Genomic DNA, 27,016 nt, shown 5'->3' with positions numbered 1-27,016 from the left:
TCCTCTGGACTCTGGAGTTTAAATGCTTTAGGTGTAATATTTAAAAAAACTTACTTCTTACATTTAGTATTGCATTGCTAAGAACACAGAATTAGTTTTACTGTCCATATTTTGTATGAATTATCACCTGCACTGGAACTTCTTTTGTCAACTTCATGCCATTTTCAGCTTTCTGATTTTCCTGGTAGTTTTATGCTGTGTACTTTGCATGGTTTCTAGTCTCTTCTTATTGCTTTTATTTAACTTTAAAGTTACAAACAGGGCCTATATAAAATAATTAAGAATCTTAATCTCAGGTGTGATGAAACATCAACTAATGACTATTAGTTACATTTTTCCTGCTGTTAATGTGACAAAACAATGTGAATTAAAACCATACTGTAGGACTTAGTGCAATACAGCTAAAAACTCCAGAATGCAAAATGGAAAGATGAAATTAAAAAGATCTTATTTTTTCTAAGTAGAATGTAATTCCCAATCACAAGAGAAACAGTACACTTACTAGTAGACAATCTATAAAATTATAATAATTCAATAAGTAAATATAATATGATGTTAAGTTTTATAGGATTAACCATACTGTATTTATTTTACTTCAGTACAAAATGTCAGCAAAAATTTTATCACTTCAAAAGATAAAATAGACGTGTATTAGAATTTCAAAAAAACCCAAAGTTGTGCACTTGAAAAGTACCTCTTCGTGTATGGGTTATGTTTTTATGCAAAAGCAGCTCTTTAGAAGTTTGTTACAAGTAACATAATAATGGGTATCTCATTCAAAACCTTTGAACAGAAATTTAGATTTCTCAATAATGAACCTTTAGAAACCTTCTTAAGTTCTTCATCAAAATATCTTGTTAAATAAGCTGCAGAATCAAAAGGTCCATGGAGAATGAAAAGTTAATTTCAAATCTGTTAATTAAAGCAAAGTAAAAAAGTGTGTTGCCAATGGGAAAATCTGTGTCTCCTTCACATCTGTACCATCATGCAGGTTAAGGAAAAAAAGAGGAATTACAAATTCCCTCTAAGGTCTTCTCATGCCAGTGTGCTGTAGTGCCATATGAGGTAAACACGAATCCAGCCATTAGTTTTCTTTGACAGCATAAAATAATTGTACTAAAAAGAAAAAAAAAATCATAGTATTCCAATAAAGCTGCTTATGTTATTTCTGTATTCCCTGATCAACAAAAGTGAATCATTATGACACAGCACAAGGGAGATGGCTTTACAGGGTAAGATTTCAGGTTCATCTGTGTCCTGTTCCTTCTTGTGAGCATCATGTAACACCACCATTCCTCAGAAAACACAGCTATACAATTGTGTACTGCCTGTTGTGTTGGTAACATCCCTTCTCTTAGTTCCAATTAACAAGGATGAGTTCCTTCAGGGCTCCTGTGGGGCTTTAGAAGATGAACTCCTGAATATCTTATGGTTCTTTGTTCAATAAACATTACTACCATTATTTTATGTAACATTTTACTTTTTTATTATAGCACTATATCTGTTAGCAGTAGGCAAAGAGACTGGTTTTCATAAAGAACCAAATCATTCTTTAAAATATAAAATACTGAATTTCCCATTTTTAATTCAGTATTAAATGACTGAATTAAAGTCAGTGACTGGCTTATTGTAACTAAAATATAATATATTTCTAATATAATCTATTTCTTGGCGCCATTTTTACATCAGGTTACACTTTCTCGAGTACTCCTGTTTGTAGGCCAGCTGAGGACAAGAAAGCAGAGGTGTAATTGAAGATTCAGGATGGACTTTAGGACACATGGCATAATTAGTTAGCAGTGACAACTGCTACGTGTTTGGGAGTTGTGTTAGACACTCAAGTTTTGAACTGAAGGGCATAGGAGTGTTCCCTGCTAAATGAGGATTTTATTCTAGATTCAAATGCACAAAACGAATCTCAAGGAAAGCCTGGTGCTGCTGGTGCATTTGAACTCCACTTTCAGAAAGGCAGCACTCTCCTGGGCATTTCTTGTTGAGTAGTAGTGGCCACTTCTTTTACTGGTAAACTCCATTATCACAGGATCATCTCAAAATTAGCCTGGAAAGTCCCTCTGCAGATCATTTGGTCCAACATTCCACTCACAGCTGGAAAACAGCAAAGTTATAACCATGTTGGATAGTAGGTCATGTTGCTGAAGACTTTGTTAAGCTAACTTGGAGAATCTACAATGAAATGCAGTCTTTCTGGGATACCTGTTCCAGTGCTTGATTACTTCTGATCTAATTTTTTCCCATCTTAATATTTTAATTGATAGTGTTTGCTACTTTTTCTTTCTGTGTATTTGGAATAATTAGGGGAGAATTTAGGCTGAGAAAATTAACACCCCACTCATTCTTGGATGTCTGTTAATAAAACCACAGTTTCAGTTGGAAGCAGTGGATATTTTTTTAAGTGAAGTGGATATTTTTTTAAGTGAAGGAAGAATGACTGGAGAGTGACAGTTAGAAGTCTGCTTGTGTAAAATGTTTGAGATTGGCCACCAATTCTTGATCAGCACTGAGAAGGTTTTAGACTCTGGGACTGGAAATCCCTGAGATCTAAGTAGGCAGAATAAGTGTCATATCTCTTCCAGAGACTATCATTTATCCCTGGATGGATGGAGGTGTGCTATCCATATTAGTGAAAGCTGGTGCTTCTGTGTCTGTCTCATCCAGTTACCTGCCTTTCATGAGAGGCAGCTTGAGGAAGAGTAACAGTACACTACCCAAAAATGAATGTGCTAATACTTCTGTAGCTAAAATCATCACTAACTTCATGCTGAATTCAGAGAGTCATAAGTTCTACAGCCAGAGGGGATCATTATGTTCACCTTGTCTGACCTCCTATGTTATATAAAGGAGAGAGCTCTTCAACCATTTTTAACAATTAAGACAATTCCTGGGAAAATAACCTTAAAGATACACAGAATTTTCTACATTATAATAATTCAAATTGTTAATTAGCCTCAATTAAAAACATACACCTTTTTCTAATCTCTGTGCATGAATTCTCACCTTCTTGCTACTAGATAGATCATGGTACTAAACATTTTATGAAGCACATAATTATTCATTAAACCAAATTCCTGTTTTAAAAATATTGTATAATTGAAGGCATAAATCATTCTTCCATTATGTAAAATTTGAAATATTCATTAAATCCTTCTATTGTGAGATCCTAGAACATACATGCTTTGGACCTGCATCTGCTTTCACTCATCTTCTTGTTATCTCTTTATACCCTTGTTGCTGTAACAGAGTCAACATATTATGAGTTCGTTTGATTTATGTGTGTTTAAATGTGTTCCTACAATAGCACAAAATCTTCAGGGACTCTCGGATAATTTGGATAAAGAATGTGTGTGTAATTCATGCATTTTTCTTTCTGGTCTCTAATGGCTAGTACATTTATTTCTAGTACATAATTATTCATCAGGTTTTCTTTTACCTGTGTTATTACAAAAACGCAGTAGCAAATTTTAGGTATGACTGCCATACGTTTCAGCTTTTGCAACATTGTGACTTTCAGTTCTTTCAAGAAAAAAAAAAGGGGGAACATTTATGTCATTCAGTTTTATTTTCTTAGAAGGACAGTCATAATTACTATTAAAATGTCCAACAGTATGAACTCAAGACTGTCATCAAAAACAACACATCTACATAGCAACATCCAAGGTTAGAGAACCAAAGAATGAAGATATATCCACTATATATCCACTATATCCTGGATATTGCTATCCAGGGTTTTCTGGGATATTGAAGCATGGGGCGACAGCAGAGAACTTGGTGCTGTACCTTTGTTCTCCATTCTTGTGTCTTCTTCTAAGGGCACTTTTGAAAGAGCTTAGGATCCACTACATTTCACCTTAGGAGATTGTCTCTCAGCTCTTTCTTCATTGGGAGAAATGAGTTTTCTTGTGCCTTTACCTTCTTATCTAGTGGCAGTTTGGGACTGCTCTGAAAAGAGATAGGTGTGTATTTGTTTAAAACTGGGTTTACATTACAGGAAAAAAGTGTGAAAGAGATACAGACTTAAGGTAGCTAATAGATTATTTCAGATAGAAATATAACACACTCCCTCTAGTGATTAATAGATCATTTCCAAAATCTTCATAAGTTTATATGACTTATTCAAAATGTTGTTGACTACTAAAACTTGTAAGCTATCTTTTATTTTCTGGTGGTACATGGTATGGATATGCTTTACTGCATACATATTTTGAATAATATCTCAACAAGTTGAAATGTTTCATTAGATGTATTTGAATGCAAGATTTCTGGACATATATCATCATCATTAGTTCCATTTTTTATTTTTTGAAGCTCTGGTAAATCACAGAACCTGTCACTGATGTATTAATTTTCTCTATGCAGATAAAAATAAAGAACAACTGTGAGTTAAATAATAAATAGGCCAATTTGCACTCATAATTCTTCCATCTTAAATCTTCATAAAGTGTCATTAAAATTCGATGTTCCTTATACAGATTGATGTGCAAGCAATACATATTGCAAAAATTATATTCAGTGTATATGCAAGGGGGTGGGTTTATGCAGTAATTATAGCATTACTTAATTTATAATTATTATCTTTATTAGATGTAATTTAGTCAACCAATATAATTTAGATACACAAATTCATCTACTACTTTAATAAAATATGCTTGCTGCCCTTGACAGCTTCATGCCTTAAGCAAACACAATGTATTGAAAACTCTCTTTTTCTTTTAAGTTTTCTTCCTGTGGCGTTCAGCATACATAAAGCTCTGTTATTGCTGCTATTGTTTTATTCTACTTTCAGAAGCTGTTTACTACAGCTAAAATTAAAAAGGCCTTGGTTCTCATAATTTTTCTTCCTCAAGGTCAACTGATGCAGCTACTAGTTCTTGACTAGGTTTTCAATACCTAAAAAAAGTGGTATTAGATTTATTATTTTTTTAATTCAGCCTTTTAGACTGCAATGCACATTACATTTTTTTAAAACACATTATTTTAAAACCAAAATAGAACCATGCAAACATATTAAAAGCAAGCAAAATAGTTAAAAAATCAATGAACTTAGTGTTAAACTGTGGGAATTAGACATTAAAGTCACAGGTTTATGTGAGCTGTATTTATTTGGTCACTGAAGACACTACGCTGTTTTTGTCAAATGGTTGACAAAGATGCTCCACCAGTACATCTGTGTTTCCTGTGGGCTGACAGTTTTGTCTGCATAATTTCTTGAGTTCCATGCCTGTTTGAGGTAAACTAGTCCTACAAAGTGGGAGTTAGGTTTGAAGTTCAATCTGGTAACCCATCAGAGAAAGTTCATTATTTGAATGTTACTCCCTGTGAGCTGGTTCAACAGCTGCATGGAAGAAGTCCTACTGAGTGGCAAACCTGAGGCTGGTTGGTAAATGAGGAGAAAAGTCACTTCCCATGGTGCAAATGACTCCTTCCCTCTGCTGAGCATGGTGCCACAAGAGTTGATGTTGGTAGTGTTGATGTGTTTATGTGTTTCTGTTCCCATAAAAACTGCAGCAATGCCTTGTCCTTCCTGAGCTCACTGTTGCTCTCCCCTGGAGAAATAATTGCAGCAGCAGAATTAGCTGAGGTTTGGCAAGTCTGAGTGCAGCAGTATATCCTGACTAGTACCAAGTGAGCACAGCAGTACTCGTGTTTGAACAGCTGAGTGACAAATGCCATGTGCTGCAAAAACACAAGGAAGGAGCCTGAGCCAAAATGAGCCAAAACAAGCCCAAATAAGCTCCTTATCTTGGTGTCTTGGTGTTCCCCACCACAACACCCATGGTAGGAGGGCAGCCCTGCACTGTAAGTGTGGGGACACCACCTTTTCCTAGAAAGGGTCACAATGCTGAAAGGTGTCCCAAAGGAGAAAAATCTCCCCCACACATTATTTTAAATAAAACCCTGTTCATCTGGAGAGATTGACCACTGGTCATATAAGGAGAAGCTTGGCTGCCACGATGATTCCTAGAACTGAAGTATCTGAACTTGAGCCCTACTTCATGACAAGCACATATTTGTGGACTTGACAAGCACAGAACAAGCTAAAGAGCAGGCAATGTATGTTTGCCAGGTACACTGCTTGAAGTAAATTGACAAGTTATAAATTAACCTTAGATTTTACAGCTATTGAATGCAGGGGCATTTTTACATACTGGGATGAAGGGACCAAAAAAAACCCATCTAAATAAACAAAACCCAACCCATAACGGGTCAGGATTTGGATAGGAGAGATGTGAAAAAGCAATAGTGATACTCTACACAGGTATAGAGAGCTCTTGAACTTTGAAGAGGCAGAAATCCTAAGATGCTTAAAACTAAAAATACACAACGTTCATGTTCTCTCATAGCTGAGGAGCTAGAAAAATTGACCCACACTTTTCAGGAAATTTTGTTTCCTAATACTAATTAATAGAACATAAATTCCTAGATAATAATTAATTGCATATATAAAAATAAGAAGATCATTAGATCTGCCTCAGTTTGAGGCAGGTACTTTTAATTTGCTCAGTTATCATCAGTAGGAACAGATGCTAGCTTTTGCTAACTGTTTGGAGCTAAAATAACTGCTCTCTAGTGACTACAGAATTGAATGTTGCAAGGTTGATTATTAGAACTCATCATATCAAAAAAGGAAGCCTCACAGTATATGAAAAGCATCAATTTTTGTTATCCAACCAGAGTAACACTTGCTACTCACCAGTAACTTTTCTTTAAGCTTTGTCAAATACAAGAAAAGCATCAAGGTCACACCTGGGACTGAAATCCTTCAGATTGTTCCAAGCCTAATCAGACATAAAATTTATGTTTTTTCTGGAATAAGGATTTTATCCATTAGCTGAATCACAAAGTCCTCATGAAACGACCTTCACCAGGGCTAGAGTTACACCTCAGAAATAATTCCTGTTGGAGATAAGAATAGCAATGGCTTCCCACATTCAGAATTATGTGGAATTTATTTCCTCAATTTCACTGTGTTTGACTCCTTTGAAGTTAAATCTAGCTTTTTTTTTTGTCTACCTTCAAAAGAAAAATGAACAAGGTTTTAAATTTATTTTTAAAAATTGAAGGCAGTAGTAATATTTTAGTTTACATCATGAACTTTTGAGTTTGTGAATATGCTATAAAATAATGACTTCTGTATAAATAATTTATTCAACTTGTTATCAAGGAATGTGACATTTTATTTTTTTTTTATTAATGTGAGTTAAACTGAAAATAGTTTTTTCCCTAAAAACAGTTTTTAGGGAAAAACTTTTTCCCTAAAGTTTCAAATACTTATGTTTAATGGGAAGTAATATTTTTAGGAAAAGTAATTTCATATAAAAATTAAGATGGTTTCAAAATAATAATTTTATTTTCTGAATACTATGGTAGAAACGCTCCATGATACATTCATTGATGTGAAAGAATAGATTTTCTCTGCTACTATTTTAAACTGGACTTGGTAGAACAGAAAAATAAAACACTGTTTCCTTGAAATTTACTGCATAAGGTCTTAGTTCAATGAAAACATTATTCTCTATGAGGAACAGTGGAAGAAAAAGAGAAACAGAAATGTTTTTCTAAGGTGTTGTTACCCAGATGGCATTGGTAAAACATGTTCTTCTTAACAGATCCCTTGGGGTGCATTAGAGTGAAATGACACTGAATGATCTATGTTTGCAAACATATATATATATATATTAGATATATAAAATATAAAATAAACCCTATATAAAATAAAGCCTATATAAAATTTAGTTTATTTTAGAACAATTTGGTTGTGTTTGGTTACGATGGAAAGCACGTAGGTAGTCATTTTGGCTATTATTGTCTATAGTAATAAAGCAATATGAAAGCATAAAAATATCACCTATGAAAATGTATAAGGGAAAAGAGACAAAGAGAAAGATAACTACCCACAGAGTTCATGATGAGACTTGTTTGTTGCAATGTAGTTTACCATTGGTCAAAGTGATGGTCTTGATCCGTAGGGGATAGGGGAAGAAACCCATGAAACGCAAAGTCCCAAGGGTTAAAACAGGCTCAGGCTGGGTGGGGACAACCAGGCACCTTCCCCATGTGGAGGGGGAGTTTTACAGTGCCTCTTGCAACACACCCTGATCATTTTTAGATCACGTGCAGACACCTGGTGGAAGGCCTCAGCAGTAGGTCTGGGGACACTTCAGGGTTTTTGATGGTTTGTGGCACCTTCTAAGACACGACAGCTGCCTCTCAGCACACGGAGCCAGTAATGCCCCATCTGACCTTCCACGGGGGAGAGGGGGCAGTGTTACCCCTGGGCAGAGGACAATGACCATGAGAAAGAAAACCATGCAGGACTGCAGGGTTTGAGCTCCCCCTCGGGGTGCAGGCCTGGCCTCAGCAAATGAGTCTGTGGGCTTTGCCCCCCACCTGATGAACCCAACCAGAGCTGCTTTTCAACACAGCTACTGAGAAAGGCTGCCTTTGTGGGTACGTTCTTCTCCCTCTAAGCTTGTTTAATTCTCCTTAGACTTAAGATAACTAGACAATAGGACCAGATTTATCTTGTCTCAAGTTCCCATCAGGTGGCTTAACTCACAGCCCATTTCTAGTCAGGAGACATGTTCTGGGAGGGATTTGGCTTCGGTGGTCACAGATGAGCAGTTTGCTACAGTGGACAGAGGTCCATCCTTTGATGATTTTAACAGTGTTTAAGATATTAACCCTAATCATTCATTCTCTCAGGGATTCACAACATACATCATTGTTTATGTCCTACTTTTGCTCTTTGTACTGAGAAAGCAAGAGGAGCAAAGAGGGAACAAGATTTTTTTTTCTTACTCTAAAAGCAGACAAGAAAATATGTGCTTGTTCTGCCAGTGTGCCTGAGAGGTGCAGCCTTCAACAGTCTGTAACCTTCAGATGGGAAATGTGCTTCCACAGGGACAGAGCAGTGCTGCCATGGGAAGCAGTCCCACGGCGTGACTTCTCCTTCTGCTCAAAGCCCTCCACAGCATGTGGTGGCATCCCACAGTACAAAATTCTGTCTAGCACTGATGGGATCCCTACTGAGGGACCAGCATTCCCTGTGACTCAGCAGAGCATTTGCTCTGCTATCTGGATAGCAGTTGGCCACCAGGGATTTCAGCTGGAAATCTGCTGGAAGTGTGGCACACAGTACTGCACAGCCACTCATTCTCTTCTTTGAACTTGTTCAGTAAAAATGACTGCCACAGTATCTGCTGCTACATCTGAGTATCTTTTAGTCACCAAATCAAGGTCTAGTCTGGTGTCTGGTGACTGGCACAGAGTTTTGGCTGTGTATATCAAATTTAGGGCTGAAAGCCAAGGAATGCAACCATTGGAAGCAGCTACAAACAGGAAGACATGAAGCCCAAGTAACATGTGAGTCTCCTCTACCATTCAGACATCATCTATTGTAGTTTTTGAAAGTACTTTTTGATTCAGAAGAAATGCTCTGGATTGGTTCTTGCTGGCATGCCTTGTGGACAGATACTGTTCAGAGGTGCATCAGAACATAAATCTGAAGACTGTGGAGATTGAATAGACATATCTGAAGGCTGCCACATTTTAAATACAGATTTTTTTTTAATTCACACATACTAATTAGTTGCCTATTTTAAGCATAAAAAATGCCCCTCATTTTTCTGTTAGTCATCTGCCCTGATACTCTTAAAATACTTTTATTGCTTCATATTATTTATTCATTATTAATTGTTCAGTATTATTGAAACAAATTTAAACAGCTGAAGTACTGAATTTTGGTTAAGAATACATGTGTGGATGATTTCTATGGTAGCCTATTTCACAGACCCTCTTTTAATGCCTTTCAAAGTAAGACTGTAGATTTAGAAAATTCATTTTTAAATATTTCCTGAGATTTAGTAGCAATGGCTAACAACTTCACCAACCCTTTGTAAATGTTCTATTAAATAGACATAAAGAGTGGCTGGCTTCCTGTGTTTGAATAAAATATAAAAAGCAAATAATAATATTAGTGGTTTTTGAATTGAAAAGCTATTATTGCGGGGATTGCAGAATCTTTCAAGGTACACTATGGTGTGTTTACAACTTAAGAGAGTTCTTCAGCTCTGTGTGGTAAAAAGTACAAGCTGCATAACAGAAGACATCCATAACAGTTTATTTATAATGTTAATAAAATCAAATGGAAAAAAAGCAAGTTCTTTTGTTGATAGCAGAAATGTTGTCCTTTAAACTAGAAGTGGTGTTCTTCCAGGATTTCTGGAGGTATATTTGAATTATGCACAGTACAAATAGATGTTTTGGCATCACAGTTAAACAACTCATCCCAAATCTCACTTAATAATATTTCCATTGATGATCCAACCCATCGAGCCATCAGCAGGAATAACAAATTTGCTAATACTTGTGGGGGGACAGAATGTAAGAAAATAGTGCAGAAAGTAGTCTCACCCCTGAGGAGCTGCAGCTGCAGAAATCACCAAAGATTAGGAACAGGCCTGCTCTTAATAGGCCACAGCTGTGTCCAATAAGACGAGTGCTACAAAAGAGTGGGGTTAGCTGGTTGGGGAGAGGGCTGGAGTTTGTTGATTGCTTTGTGCTGTGAGGAAGGAGTCAGTGCTGTGAGGAGCTGCCTATAAGAAATCACTGAGAAGGTATAGCACTTTTGAAATAAGATGGCAACAAATACTGGACAAAAATTTATCTGTAATGTCTCACTGTTTAGCAGAGATACCCATGTCAAGTGGCTACTATGCAATTAGTTCTCTAACTATGTTGTCTATCTTCTTGAAGAGCTGCAAAAATCAGACATTTCCCAGAAAAGACTTTGTTCATCCAAAGACAGTAAGAAATTATTTTCTAATTAAGCTTTTCTAGTAGTAGAAAGCATTTTGCATGTAATTTGGTGAGCTTTTTATTTTATTAGTAACATCAAAAGTTTGTCTGGATTTTACTAGCTGATGATTTTTATAAATCTGTGTAGAAACATAAATGTTCATGCATACACGAGTCTCTCAACATGATGCTCTTATGTATGTCTTCATTAGTCAGATAATTTTCTTGTGCACATATATTCATTTTATGTAAAACCTGTTCTTTATAGTCGTAATAAAGATTTATGGGGGTGCAAACAACTATGTGCCATAGGAATCAAATTCTAAATGGACAAAAGAGGAAAAAGTTTGTAATGATCTCTTAGTTTAGATCTTTACCTGAAAGAGTGAAAATCCACGAAAGAAGAACTGTCTAAAGCATGTAAGGAAATATCTTGGATTCTATTTATTAGCTCAACAAGTTCCTAGTTAACCAAAATAAAACCCCAGACTTCATACACTACAGTCATTAATCATCAGATTTTCAAAGTTTTGTTCTTAAATGTTTCTTTATGGCAGTTTGCTGCTTGCTTTCATATCTGTTTGGAAAGATGATATGGAGTTTTCATTTTCTAATAAGTATGAAAGCTATTGGGATATATTGCTGGGGTATTTGCTAAGACATTAACATGTTTTATTAATGAAATCCTAGTGTCTTCTGGAGTTTCCTGGCTGGTACTAATTTTTGCCTTAAAAAAAAAGGCAACCTACCAACCAGTCAAACAAAACACAAAAACCTCTTGAGGCAATAACATGGAATCCAAAATTATTCCTACCTGATTTTCCTTCTTTTCATCTTTTCCACTTTTTGAGCCTTGAAAATCAGATTCCTTTAGGGACTTAGCTAACCCTGTAAGGTTTACGCTTCCAAGTGCCAGAACAGCCATTTCACAATTTGGCCTTTTCCAGGAATTATGAAGAATATCATTTAGGTATTTAAGATACTTGCATTAGCAACAGCTTTTTTGATTTTATTTACAAGTATTTCCTGCCATCATCCATGCTTAACTTTACACAAAGTATTTACACTTCTCTGTTATTGGCTTTGCAGCTATTCTCTTTGCAGTTTATTGTTAACATTTTGAAGACTTCTATTGGCAAGAGTAATCAAAAAGGAGTTATTTTATTTGCTCAAATGCTGTATTGGCAATGAAACTTGGATATCTGGCTTAATACTGGGTCAGAGTTCTTCTCAAAAGAAAGTACCCAGCAGGCTTCATGGGAATTCACCAAGTTCAGGAAAGTGACCCAGCTGATGCCACCCAGCCACCAATGTCACATAGCCTCGAAGAGGGAACACACAGTGTAGCAGTGCCTTACCCAGGACAAGGGCACAGAGTGCAAAATTCAAATCCTTGCGCTGTGTAAGGGTAAATCTGGGTATGCCGCAGTTTAAAGAAAAGTCTCCAATACCTGTTTCAGTGCACAGCTGTTGTGCTGCATTTCTTCTCTGGGTGCTTCTTGCTGGTTCCAGTGGTCCTCTCATAATTAACCAAATAAATAAATAAAGTTCCTACCCACAGTCTTTAGCTAGAACTACTGTCATTTGCATCTCTCAGTTTTACTTTTCTATTCAGCTCCAATATGACTTTATTTTACAGTGCATAAATTATCTTAGGGCTGTTCACTGTCTGTCACGTTGCACAAAACCAAGAGAACAAATAGAAAACCCAGGCTGTGTTTAATCAGAGGATCCTGTCTGCATATTGAATCTAAAAATAATTTTCTAAAAGGTATTTGAAAGTATGTATGCATCTGGAATCTAATAATCATGCTCACCACCAGGCAGGAGCTTATCTAGCCGACCTAATGCATATGTCTCAAGTTTGGGAATAATGAAGATCTAAAGAAACATTCAAAGAAGGCATTTTCCATAAAGACGTGCTTATCTGCTCCTATGTGCATTATGAATCTCAAATTCAGGAATTTTTTGTTTCTGTTGTGCACCATAAAATATTTGTTCTAAGAACTATGTGGTGCGGTAATTGTGTGCACTACAACCCAGTGTGCAGTCCCTTGAGACTGCTTTTCAGTCTTATGTTTTGTTTCTTCAGCAAAAATCAAAACATACCCAAGTATGTCGTGAATCCCAAATTGTAGTACAAACCATGAAAACCATGGGTGAGGTTTTTATTTTCTTTTTAAAGGTTTCTTTTGATGGGTATCAAATTCTCTACCTAATTTCAGTAGACAGTAGATTGAGCCATGTAGTTCACCTGTTATTTCTGCTACTCTCAGTGAATGCTAATTATGCACAGGGATTACAAAACTTTCTTTCTAGTTCACATGAATTAAGCACCTAGGCATGAAGCTTTTAGTTCTGTGATGAAGTATGGCTAAGTGCTTTTCACTTTCTTCTAAAACTTGATCAGAAAATCCAGGCTATATTAAAAACAACACCTCTTCTTCTAAATAGCATCTGATTTTTTCACTCTGTGTACAGGTAACTTTGCAAATAATGCTGCAGTCTCAGAGCTCAGCAGCTGCTAAATGCCTCCTTTCACAGAATGATTGGGGTTGGGAGGCACCTCTGGAGATCACCTTGTCCAACCTCCTGCTAAAGCAGATTCACCTGCACCAGGCTGCACATCCTTGTGTCCAGGCAGGTTTTGAATATCTTTTAAATATCGGCCTCTGTGGGCAGCCTGTTCCACTGCTCTGTCCCCCTCACAGGAAAGAAGTTTTTCTTCATATTCAGGTGGAACGTCCTGAGTTTCAGTCTGTGCCCACTGACTCTTGTCCTGTCACTGAACAGCACTGAGAAGAATCTGACCCCACCCTCTTAAGGCCTGCCCTTAAGATATTTTTATGCATTGATGAGATCCTCTCTCAGCTGTGTTCTTGCCTCACTGTAGAACATTCAGCACCTTTGCTAAATTTGAATTTATTAACACCCAGATCTTCTTCAGGAACACATTTGGCAAATATTAATGCAGTTTGAAACTATTACTTCTGAAAAACATTTTCAGGAATCTGGAATTCATTCCTTTGCTTCTGCACCTTTTTTTTAATAGGAATAAATCAGAGAAAATGCTGGTATTGCACACATGGAAAGGGGAAACAGTTTTATTCTTCATAACCATTGGCAAGAAGGGACTTATGCCATTGTGGTTTATGTTGTTGTTATGAGAATTGTCATAAACACTTGAAGCTTCTGGCTTTGTAATATGCCTAAAATCACTTTACTTGAAAATTATGTTTATTATTCTCTTCAGCTGGAAATTCAGTATATCAAGACAAATGTGGTGCTTCTCTGCTTAATGCAGTTAGTAATTTGACAAGATAGGTGTAATTTCCCATACATTCCAGTTCCTCCCAGTAATAGTGTTCCAGAGTAATTTGGCAAACAAGCAAAAGACCTAATTAAGTATTGTTGAATTTTTCTAAGGCAAAGTGTATACGAGGTCATACCAAGGGCTCAGCTGAAGTTTATTAAAGATTAGCAGTCTGTTTCTGCAGGAGGGATCCCTCCAGCTACTGTAATGTATGACAGCCTGGCAGACCATGCTCCACAACAAGCTGTTGTACAGAGCTGAGTTACAGAACAAATTCTCAGTAGAACGTCTAATCAAAGGGCTTCATATATTAAAGGCATTTTCCTCTTTGCATTTTGTTACATTTGGAACAGATAAGCAAAACTAGACATTTTTCACTCCCATACATTTGGAAAATTACTCTAGAAGTAGGTCATTGTGCAAAAAGGACTAGGTTATTCCCCTGCTCTTCATTTACACTGTAAATGCTTGTGGCAAAACCACACCTTTGCTTTTAAAATTACCTCATGCAGTAGGAACCAATCTGTGATTCCAAATATTAATCAACTAAATATGTGTGAAGTGGATAGTGGTGTGCCAGGTTTGCCCTTAACTTACCAAAAATAAAAGTAAAAATTTAAATATTTATCTCATTCCTGTAAGCTTGGAGCATTGAAACCTGTGAGGCCAGTCTGTGAGATGGTATGGACCATGCAGGGAAGGCCTTTCTTCCACTTTCCTGACCATCATATCTGCTCTACAAGGACATGACTAGTACAATATTAACCTTGAGATGCTGCTAAAGACAGTAAAATACAGATTATTTACTGCAAGGATGAAGTGTTCTTTAAAATATGTCTGAAGTACTGAGTGGGTCTTTCCTGTCACAGTTCTGGGAGTTTTAACTAATATTCATATTCCTATGCTGGCAAATAAATAAATTTGCCTCTTTTTCTTTTCCATAACTACATGGAGTAAGCAAAAAAAAAAAAAAAGAAAGAAAAAAATTGAGGGAGCAGCTTTCCTGCTTTTGAAAGTGGCAGAGCTGGACAGAGAGAGAGACTGACTGTGAAGACTCAGTGCCTCTAAGTAGTAGAAATATGTTCAAAGTCAGGCTGTGCACTTTGCTCCCAAATAAGCACTAAAATGTTATAATTATGTAATTGAATGCTGAGATTAAAAATAGACATAACTTCCTAGTTCTTCTCCTGCCTCTACAAACTGGTGCAGAGCTTTCCAACCCTGGAAGTCTTCTAGAATCAATAATTCTATCCTTTTTTACTAATAAAGGCAATCTGGACTGAACACCACATGAGCTGATCATTTTTCCAATCTGCACTAGAAGTCAACATTAAAGTTTAATTTATTTATTGTTCCCCAAGCTCATAAAAGCATTATTTCAAAAATAGTTTATTGCTATTAAATTAACACACTTCTTTTTTTAATAGAAGTAGAGGTTTCTTACATGTCTAAGCATCTGCCCTCAGGTACCTTAAACTCATTTAAAAGAAAAATATTCTTTCAGGTGCTACTTATGTAAACAGCACTTAATTCCTCTCCTGGGATTTAGCACCATCCTGCAACACACATGAGCATGGAAAGCCTGGACTCAAGAATGGCAAATCACCATAATTCCCCTGTAGAAGAGAAGAAACCAGCTGCAAAGGCAAAGGGTCTTTTTAAAACATAATAATAATAAAAAGATGTAGCACATACCTTAAACATCTCTAAACTGTACCAACTATCCATCTTAAAATTAAAAATCCAAACAAAATATGACCTTAATATATGTTTTGAGAGGAGATTGTTTGGTGAATGATGAAAGTGGTCATAAAATCAAGGAAGGTCAATACAAGTCCAGATTTTGTAGACCGAGATCCTGCAATTTCTAAGGTACCTAGAGGTTGTGTGACAGCACTTGCATGACTAGACTGGTCATGGTTACTTGAGAGCTTCTCATTTTGTGTCTTCAACTACACCTATAAATTGTATTTGTCAGAAATATGCATAGTGCAAATACCCCTTGTTGGTTTTGGTCCTGAAATATCTAAAAGTATAATATTCTTTCATTATGGAATTCAGAGATAATTTTTTCATAGGTTACCTTGGTAACAAAATTGTAACTGAGTTCTTTTATCCATTTTGCATTAATGAAGGGCTAAATATTATAAGTGGCAGCGACTGTGTCCTATTAAGCCTTGATGCTGCATAACAAAAGATGTTTCTGTAGAAATCTGAGGTTTGAAATTAGTCCTTTGTTTTAGGTCTTGAATCACCATAAGTTTTAGGCCTGCTTATCTGTCTATATGGAGGCAGTTAAAGACAAATTTTATTAAGAAGTATAGCTCTAGGTTAAAGGCAATTGCTTGTGGTCTGTAAGAGTCCTATATATAGATCTCATGTTCAGACCTTGATGGGTGTTTAAGATGCTCCAGTAACTGTGTCCACCTCTGTAAATATGCATTATTAAAATTACAATGTCTGTGGTGCTTACAGAAAACTATAAGGGATGGCAGAAGTACTATTAGCAGCAACTCAGTTCCTCCAGGGTGAAGGAGTAAAAGAGGCAATAACCATGGATTATTCCATTAGCCAGGGAGTTGCTTTAACCATTTCCAGCATCACAGGTCCTCCAGCCTGAGGGAATGAAAACAGATGCAGGAGGGAAATGGGACTCAGCAAGATTTTATCAAGAGCAATAAAGTTCTTCAGGGGTTGGAGCTGCTGTAGCTGGGGTAGAGTCACCCTGAATTCAAGCAGCTGTTGATCATGGTTTGCTCCTTTCTCCATTTTTTTGCAGACTACTTGATCTTTTATAGGTCTGCAGCCCTCAGTACACAGTGCGGTGCAGGGTTCTTGGAGCTGGCTCCCTGAGTAGTATCATAGGATGGAACCATCTAAGTGACAGTGTGCCCTGGGGTGACTTTATGATGCTTGCACCCCCAATCATCTGTTCTGTTTATGCTAGATATTAAGTTCTGCACCTTTAAGACTAGTTCTGACAGTAAAGGGGGAGAGAAGACGTGCAGAATTTGTTATCAGAAAACCCTAAACCGAGGCACAGTGTTATCTGCTGCTGTTGTCTAAGCAGATTAGACAGAATATTTAATTAATAGTTCATTAATGCAAGACATGCAAAAGGTATTATCGTATCTGTACCATATCTGAAAAAAACATGACTCAGTAATATAAGGGCAGAAAGATTAGGTCTTTAGATTCCAACTTAAGAGAGGGATTCAGAATCTGAAATTTAGTCCATTACAGTTTTCTACATTAATTGAACAAAGACTGTGAGCAAAATAGAGAAGCACGGGAATAACCAAGTCTGTTGTTGGACCTCCTGTGAGACTTTGCCATCATCCATGATGAAGACTGCTGAATATCCAGATGTTTCAAACAAACCAGGTGTATTAACACTAAATAGCATAAAATCATTTAAAAAATCAGTTGTGAGGGAGCTCTTCATATCATCTGGTCCAAATTTTTATTCAAAGCAGGGCTAACATTTTATATAACTTGTATTTTTTCTGATTGATAAACTAGTAATCCAAGCTTGTCTACATTAAAAATATGTTGAAGAAACAGTAAGCTAGAAATACTCATCTAATATGTGAGCTTCCTCCCTGTGCTGTGTCTGGAATAGCCTTGATTTGCCAGAGTGTTTTGTGAGGAAGATCAGTTTCTGTCAATATTCTTTGATAGTGAAAAGTTTCCCAGGAGAGAGAACACAGAACAAACATCTGATGTCTGTGCAGTTGGCAGAGCTCTCTGGAGCTCAGGGGCACACCAGAGTGCTCTGATACAGTTCTCACAAAGGGCTGGAGATCTTTAGGGGTGCTGCTGCATCCCCAGACATCAGATAATCCATGGGAAATAAACTCAGCGTGCTTATGGACAATCCAAGTGTCTGAGGGCTTTAACAATACCATCTCCAAAACACAAAAGTAACCACAAAATCGCAGAGTGGGTCAGCTTGGAGGGGACCACAGTGGGACATCTGTTCCAACCTCCCTGCTCGAGCAGTGTCATCCCAGAGCACATGGCTCGGGGTTGCATCCAAATGGTTCTGAAATATCTCCCAGGAGGGAGACTCCCACCCTCTCTGGGCAGCCCGTGCCAGTGCTTGGTCACTGCAGAGTGAAGTTCTTCCAAATGTTCAGATGGAGCTTCCTGTGCATCAGACACTGCCTCATGTCCTAGTGGCTGGCACCACTGAGCAGAGCCTGGCTTTGTCCTCTTGACCTCCCCTCTTTAGATAATTATGCACATTAATGAGGTCCCCTCTCAGCTGTCTTCTCTCAAGGCTGAACAGGCCCAACTCCCTCAGCCTTTACTCATCAGAGGGATTCTCAAGTCCCCCAGTCATCCTTGTCACCCTCCATTCTATCCACTTCAAGAGCACCACATCTCTCTTTCACTGAGGAGCCCAGAATTTTACTCCAGATAGACAGAGTATTCTAGAAAGTAGTATGAGAATTCCCAGATATTAACAGCCAGTTTTAGTTGTATATGTTGAGATGAGAAAGGAATTGGAAAAAATGAGGGAAGGGTCTTATAGATTTATCAAAATATATTCCCCATGTTAAGTACTGAAATACTGTCTTGGCAGTCTCATTCAGTCTTGGCCATGGACTTCAGGCTGTGTCTGAGGAGAAAAAGGTCCCTATGACAGGCAATGGAGTTAACCTAACACTTTTATGTCTCTGTGTCTTCAAGTAACAGAAAGGAGGTTGGACATGTTTCTAGCCACTTCCCAGTGTCAACAGTATTGAAACCAAACCCTACAAGTGTGATGTAATCAGTACAGTATTGATAAAGAATTGATTAAGATGTTTCAAACACTCTGAGACTGAGGAGAACCAAATATACTTCCATTTCCAAATGGAATTTTGAGACTTAATTAGTGGTTTCAGTCAAATGAGGGATAGATAGCCTGACCACAATAAACAGGACCATTAGGAAATCAGGTCAGTTTCAGACTCTTCCCTGCTAACATCCCAACTTCTGCTAGCTAAGCCAAGTCACTTGTCAGGCTGTGTGTAATGTTATCTGTCAGCTTTTAGAGAGTTCTGTCATCCAGGGATGACAATAGAGGCAATAACTAAATATAAACACCTGTGCAGCTTGACAGCATGGTTAGCAGGTGATTTTAATCCCACAGGCCCTAAAGCCTAACCATTTGTCAAGTCCACTTATGGCACTGAAACAAGCAATGTGAATATAACCCTTACAGAAGGGTACTTACAGAACTATTATTCTGTGTTCTAAATAAATGTTTAAAATATCACAAAGCAGATTAATTGTAAAAAAGACTTTGTTTTGTGTTACTTCTGAGTTCCTGATGTCACTAAGGGTCTTTCTAGAAATGTAAAAACAACAGTATGATAGTTTTTCATTAGTGGCAATAAATATAGACCCAAATAATATCTGGCACGATCTTAAACATACATCTCAAATACCTCTGTCAGCTTCAGCAAATAGAGCTAGATTGCTTTGAAAGCATCCTCACAAGGAAGATGTGCTATGCAAAATGTTGTGTCAGTGGTTTACTTTGTGACTTTTCCAAAGCTTTCAAAAGATCATTCTGCATTTAGGCCATGTTCTTGACAGTGTGTCTTTCATCTTCCTAATAGGCACCACAAGGCCACATAAGGAGGGGGAAGTCCCTGGTGTGGACTATATTTTCATCACTGTTGAAGATTTTATGGAATTGGAGAAAAGTGGTGCTCTCCTAGAAAGTGGAACATATGAAGGTAAGCAGGCTTTTACTGCTAAATTTGTATCATGTTTCCATTGTAGTTTTCTCATTTGATGGAATTGCTCTGCTCTATCCTGTTAGAAATATGTCATTGCTACTGCTATCAGAAATTTGTGAAGAGCCATATGGCCATCATGAAAATATTTTCATATATAAAATCTAAATGCAGATGACTTCATTGTAATTTTAGTATATTATAGTGATTAAGAGAAACATGGTACTACATTGCATTTACAGAACAGAAACACTAGTCCTTTACCCCAAATACTCAAGGGCATTTCCACAGAATTTCAGCATACAGCTGCTTTTTTAACATAGGGCAAACACATTCTACAGCAGAAATCAAGTGTGAGGCTGACACTTTTCCTTTGCATGTTGGATCCTGCAATTGTCCATCTATATCAGAAGCTGAAACCTCACTATGTAAGTAACAGAAGAAGAATTTGCTATGTCATGTCTTACAGGCTTTATAAAGTTAATGAAAAGAACTCATTAATCTTGTAATATGGCAGAGGGATAGGGGCTGTCCTGATGGCTGTATTAGAAATCCTGTCTCTGGGGCAAAGAGCCAGCAGCTTACTCCATGACTGCTTCCCAGGAGAACCAATGATTCATCTGATTTTAAACCTTTTGCAAAACACAGCTGTCCTGAAAGTGAAACTGTTGTAAAGAGGTGGGCAGTTACATTGCAGGGTATTTTAATAAAACCAGATTAATGATACACTATTTTAAACCAGATGTTTCTTGCAAATATACTAGTATTTAAAGTAACTAGGTAATGGATAGTGGGTTTTTACTGCAATATTCAGAGGGAACACCATTTATAGGAAAAATATGACCCATATATATGGGAATACCTGGGCGAGTAGAGCCATTTTACGGAAATCAGTCCCATATTTTCACCTACTAGCAAAAAAAGCAATAAAGACCTTTTTGTCCTTACTTTGTCCCTGCCAAGAAAAGCATCTGAAGATAAATAAGAAGCTATTCACCCCAAAAAAATCATTAGCTGTGTTATAAATAGCAGCAAAGAAGGCAATTTTTCCCACCTAATCAGCACAAAGTACCCATTGTCCAGTAAATAAATTTTCATTAAGAGTTATATCAATACAAGACTTGTAACAAAGATTTCCATTAAAGAAGGTCAAATAAAGGAAAGTACATCATCTTTCAGGTTTGTACTTTTTTCACCACTGTCTGACATGCAATGGTACAAGTTACCTAAACATTAATGCAACACCACAATTTTACTTTTATCACAGGTTAATTTAATAACAAGCCTTTCTTGAAGTGTCTTTTTGTTACCTTAGGTGTTTGAAAGTAACATTAGAGGAGCTTAAATGGAGCACAAGTCTGTCATTGCTTGACCATGTAATTTCATTAGTTTGCAGCAAGTTTGTAGAGATTGAACTGCTGTGTTAAATTAATTCACAGTGCTCTTCTGTCCCTCGAGGGATACTGAGATGTGTCTTTTAATACCAGCTACCAGAGCTGACTGGACAGCAAGGTGAAATATTGGTTAAGGAAGTCTGCAAAACTCCTCAAACCAGCTGAGGACCCAGCTGAAGAGAGGTCCAAAGTCATGTCTGTACAACATCTGCCAGGTCATTTGCTTATCACAGGTGACAAGTTCACTGAAGCCAAGAAATCAGAAACTAAACTTACAGCTAACTAAACTCAACAGACCAATTCTGCCCAAATCCTGTCTTTGATTCCCAGGTTTTCTAATCACCAGATGTGCATTCTGACAAAAACCAGATAATATATTATCTCCCTATGCCTTATGGAAAAAAATAGATAACACATGAGAAAATATAGTTATTGTACAGATGCTGTTTCTCCTATTCCCATGCATAGTCTTTTGGATATGACCATACAAATTTACTCCTCCACAATTTCCTGGTTAATTCTTGACTGTAACGTCTTCTTTGGGGAATAATTTTACTAATCATCCTGTCATAAGTTTTCCTGAGCACAATAGGACTTCAATGATTAAGTTTACTGGTAAAAATTATACCAACCAGAGCAAAGAAATTCTCTATTGCCATCATGAGGAAATGATTTTTTGAGTTCTTGGATAGATCAAGCAACTTCTTTGAGCATACATTCTCTGGGAGATAAATTTTTCCTTATCAAGACTGGTTTTTGTATTTATGAAACAAATCACACTTCTTTTTAATTGTTCTCAGTATTAATAAATTGGTTAAAATATTTTTTTTTGTTTTAAGACAATCATTTTGCATTTAGCTAAGTTTCTGTGTAGAGTAGCTGAGTCAGTCTATGCTGTTTATCTAACCACAAACACTGTGAACCAGTTCATCTCTACCAGAATAATGTTTTAAAGAAGAGATTTCTCATTCAGTTGAGATAAAAATTCAGACTGTATACCTGTGTTGTTTTTCATCACTTTTTGCCTAGAAGGTTTGTTTCAGTCAATTTACTTTCTACTGTGTGAATTCCAAAGAGAATCAGGAACATCCAGGTAAGTGAGGAAAAGGAGGTCAAGTGCAGACTTACCTGACACTGAGTGTTTGTATTGTTCATTATAGAAGCTGGTATTGTTGGGAGGGGATATTTTCTTATAGTAATGATAAAACCAGTAAAACAATCTGAAGTGTTTTGTTCTGTTGTAGTAGATAAGAGTTGTGATTCCAACTTGGACAGGATACAATCTAAAAGTGAAAGCAAAATATATTCTTAGAAAGGTAGAGTTGTATAGTTCTTTGTATTTTTTTTCCTTGAAGCACACTTTTTTTTTTAGTCTAAAAATAGATTTTTAAGTTAGAAATTCTTTAGAATTAAAAATAGGATACTCTGTGACCTCCTTACTGCTTTAGGCTTTGGATACACCTTTCTTTGTCTACCGCTTTTGTGACAGCTGTGAATAACTTCAACATTCCAAAGTGCTGTAGAAAAGCAATAGTATGTTCAGGATAAAAACTCTACAAATCTCTTTTCTTAGCAGTTTTGCAAAAATGAAAATATTTCATTTCAGTAGGACTAAATGCATTATTATTTTGACCTTTTCTACTTACGTCTTTTTGAGCAACTGCTGATATGAAAGCTATCTTTATAGATATTAATTATTTTAGGCATACATGATATTACATAAACAGTTGCTATGCTTTGCGGCTTACCTGTGGCTAAGTTCCCTGTCAGTCTAGGTAATATTATTCCATGCAGAACAAGAGAAAGAATACAAGAGGCAGTTCTACTCTCACTCAGATTAAAAATCAAAGTCACGTTAACTTCGGTGAGATTGTTACTGGGTTTTGAATTGGTAATAAAATTACAAATTTTATTATGCACATTTATCTAAAATTGAATTTTTTTTATACAACAGCACCTTGCTATTTCAGGCAGGAGATACTTGCCTGAAGCACATCAAACATTTATTTCAAGGTCTTTGTATAATAACACAACCAAAACCTAAAGGTTTCACTTTGTTTGCTTTTTAGTAGAATTCCAATTTACTGTGCTGATTAAAGAAATTCTAAATTGGCTCAAAATGATAAATTCATTATCCAACACACTTATTTAGATGACATAACCTTGGTTCTGTAACCAGAGCAGGAGGTGCTCCTGTGCAAAATGAAAGCCACTGCCATGCAGACTCATGTAACCCAGGATGACCTGCCCCAGCAAAATAACCCACTTTCCTTTCCTCATTTCTGGCATGAAGATCAAAGATGGTCCTTGAATTGACACAATGTGTAAATCTATAACATGCAGAATAGCAAAATCTGTGATGAACAGACAAATTGTGTGTCTGTGTGTGTGTGTACAGCTTCTCTGGTAGGAGGTTTGGCTCAGCACACTGTCATCTCTCCAATGTGTCAAAACTTGCATGGAGACTTCATGGGTCACTGATATCAAATGTTGCTCCCACCTCCTTATTAGATCAGCAAAATTCTTAACCATTGCAGCGTAGCAGTAGAATTAAAATGTACTTGAACTGTATTTTGCTTAAGAGTGTAAACACTCATTAACAGGAATGTAACAGCTTCAATATTTCCAAAACCCAGATATGTTAAGGCACATGATTGAAGGTTATAGTAAGACATCATTACAAAGTGTTAAAAATGTAAGAGTTTAAGTGCAATGCATGCTATGGGTAGGATTGCCTCTTAAAAGTGACATATGTAGTGGCAGTACCAGAAATAAGAAGAGATGTTCAGTGTATAAATACTGTAAGAAAAAGAAGCATGGTTGTTGGCAATCCATAAGGATAGAAATGTAGTTCAAATACATTAAAGCAAGAGGTATTTTAGCAATGTGGATCTCTATAACAAATGAAAACATGAAAAAGCCTGTTCATAACCCTTAGATGTGGCAAAAATAAGAACAGAACTAATTCGACCAGTACACTTACTGATAATGCACTAAGTAGAATTCTTTTTTTTCTATCAAATTTTTGTTTTCCTCAGAAAATCTCCATAATTGTTGTTTTGTAAAACACATTTTATTTGCTTTTAATATAATAATCCTTAATTTATTCCATGAAAAGCAATTATTTTAGTTATTGTGCCATTAATTTTGTCAAAAATCCACTTTTTATTATTTGCTTGATTGTTTGGAATTGTCTCAAATTCATTCACTGGTGAAAATTCCAAGATCGCTGAAGCTATTTAACCCCTTACATGATCATGGACTTTCTTTGGCCCCACAGAATTCCATGGTAAATTTCCAGCTGGCTTAAATGAAAACAGAATTTCACCTCTGTTTTTTTCACTGATGGAGTATTATTTGGCAGAAGGGTGAGAGTTAGCTGGGATTTCCCTAACAATCCAGAAATCTGTAATCATTATATCTTAAAAAAACAGGTTGAATACATCCCATGGGTGAAACCTTAGTGTTTTGCATTCCTTGATTACTCAAGGACAAAGCTTGCAGTTTTTTTAGGCACAGGTTTAAGAGGTCAGGATTAGAATGAGCTCTCTTGGGGAAGAGAATGTGGGGTCACAGCCAATGTCTTACCTGTGACTCTTCCAACAGCTGGCACATAAGCAACACTGGGAGGTGCTCTGATTCCATTCACCTGGAGACAGTCCCCATGCTGTCTCCTTGAGAAGATATTAAGTTTTACATAGGCTTTCATTTCTTCTCTCAAGCCAAATTTAGCCTAAATGATCAAAACCCTTCTATTCAGCTAATGCATTTTCAATTAACATTTCATTTTAATATCTGTAAATTTACAAAATTAGTTAAGGACTGTTCCATGTAGGCAATGGAGATTTTAATTACTGTATTGTGGTGATAATGGTTTTATAAAGTGCTGGTGTTTGATTCCAGTAGTTTTGATTCCATTCTTCCTTGTAAAAATTGTAAGGTATTCAAAATTCCACCCACTTACTGTGTGCAGTGTTCCCTTGTGTGCAGGACATCCTGAGCACTCCACAGCAGATGGATACAAAAGAAAATTAATCAACATAAAGATAATAAAATGCTACCCTCCTAAGACCTAAGCACAGTAGTTAATGAAATATTCTGATTTAAAATGGAAAACAAAGCATTCATGAGGATAGGTGCATAGAGATAAAAATAGTAGTCCTTCAAAAGCCATATCTTTTAACAGCAGAAAGAGTTTTCAAGGGCATAGAAGAATGAGAAGAGATACTTGATAATAAAAATCATATTCTTGTTGAAAGTGCCTCTTGAAGAGGTAGATCTCATATTAATATGATGTCAGCTTTTCACCCCCCTATTCAGAGAACATGTAACTGGATATTTCAACATTTAGGTCAGCAAATAGGAAAAGAAATCTTAGATAGTCAGTGACTTGATCTGATTGGGTTCTTGCACCTGTTCTTTACTAGTAAGATTTTATGGGCTTTGTTGTGTTTCCTCTCTTACTCTTAGGCCAGAGGCAGGAGTTGGATTTCATCAATAAATATGAAATGCAAAGAAAGTAAATGGTCAGAAGCTCCAAAATGTAATGGCAGTGAATATATCAACATGTATGATATTTTTAAAATTCATTTTAAATCATAAAACATCACATTTACTTTTTAAAAATTTCATTTAAGTATTTTGTCATTTTCTCTGGGAAGTGATAAGAAAGGAATCAAAATCGAATACATATAATTTCCTTTATGTATGAAAAAACAGCTGCTTTTAAAAATTATACTTTTGCATTGTAAAGGGTGACTTTCATAATTTCTACAATGCCATTTTAAACTCTGAAAGGTTGGAGTAGTGTTGCACATGGTATACTTTGTGTCTGTTCTGAGGCTGCCTAAATGCTCATTATTCTGACAATTGATATTCCTGGTGTGTGATTAGCAACAAGGTTCATGGTAAGAAGGTCCTGCCCTGTGGGCCAAGGCAGGTCATAATCCCCCACAGCACTGGTAACACAACTGGGAAGCTTAAAGATCCCTGAGCCTGCAGATCGTGTCAATAGACAAATACTATTATTTCATAAAAGTTTAAGAGATGGTCAGTTTTGATGTACTGCAAAAATGCAACCAATGAGAAAAGATAACATCCAGATGTACATCACAATGCAGCATTAAAAAATGTCACCTGGGGACTGACTACATGTGTCAGTATAGGTCAAGCCCATTCCCACAGGCATCCAGGAAACAGAAGCTTAAGGACTAGGGTTTTATGCATGAAATGCAGAGAGTGGGGCCATTCAGCCTTTAAACAGACAGCATCCTCATCCAAAGAATTGATGGCTCCTTCATCCTGTGTGCTTCCAGAGGAATCCAAGAGATCACTGGCTTCCCCTCAGCTTCTGAAAGGGTTCAACTGAAAGAAAACCAGCAGTCATTGGAGTTATCTCTGTCTCCAGGAGCATCTGTCAGCTCCATCCCCTGCCCAGCAGATAGCCATGGACACACTTGAGCTGTGTGTGAGTTCAGGAGGCTGAGTGGGATGTACTTGTCTGAGCTGTGGTGCAGTCAGCATCTCAACTGAGCTCCCTGCCTGGCCTGCCAGACAGCTGGGCTGCCAAGGCAGAGGGTTCTAGGAGGCCAGAGCACTTTCTGGCTATTCCAGGGTGCTGGCAGGTGCTCCTCCTGAGCCAGTGTCCAGCGCCCCTTTCAATCACAGGTGTCAGCACAAGGTCACAGAATAAGCCACTGTCACCTGAGGCTTGGTAGAACCCATAATTCTGCTGGCTGGGGCTGCATAGTTCAACAGGGGCT

General features: G+C 37.0%; 1 protein-coding gene across 11 annotated transcripts in view; it reads left to right on the top strand.

Moving 5' to 3' along the window:
- The window catches only part of MAGI2 (membrane associated guanylate kinase, WW and PDZ domain containing 2), a 705,904-nt gene that overhangs the window by 391,485 nt on the left and 287,403 nt on the right, over positions 1-27,016 (top strand). For all 11 annotated transcript variants that reach the window (XM_066550916.1, XM_066550914.1, XM_066550924.1 and 8 more), the window contains one exon: positions 19,741-19,860. In XM_066550916.1, coding sequence (XP_066407013.1) covers positions 19,741-19,860 — 120 coding nt within the window. The remainder of the gene's footprint in view (positions 1-19,740; positions 19,861-27,016) is intronic.

Source organism: Molothrus aeneus, chromosome 5 (genome assembly GCF_037042795.1).
Source record: "Molothrus aeneus isolate 106 chromosome 5, BPBGC_Maene_1.0, whole genome shotgun sequence".
NCBI classification, from domain to species: Eukaryota; Metazoa; Chordata; class Aves; order Passeriformes; family Icteridae; genus Molothrus; species Molothrus aeneus.
This window is presented reverse-complemented; position numbering and strand designations above follow the sequence as displayed.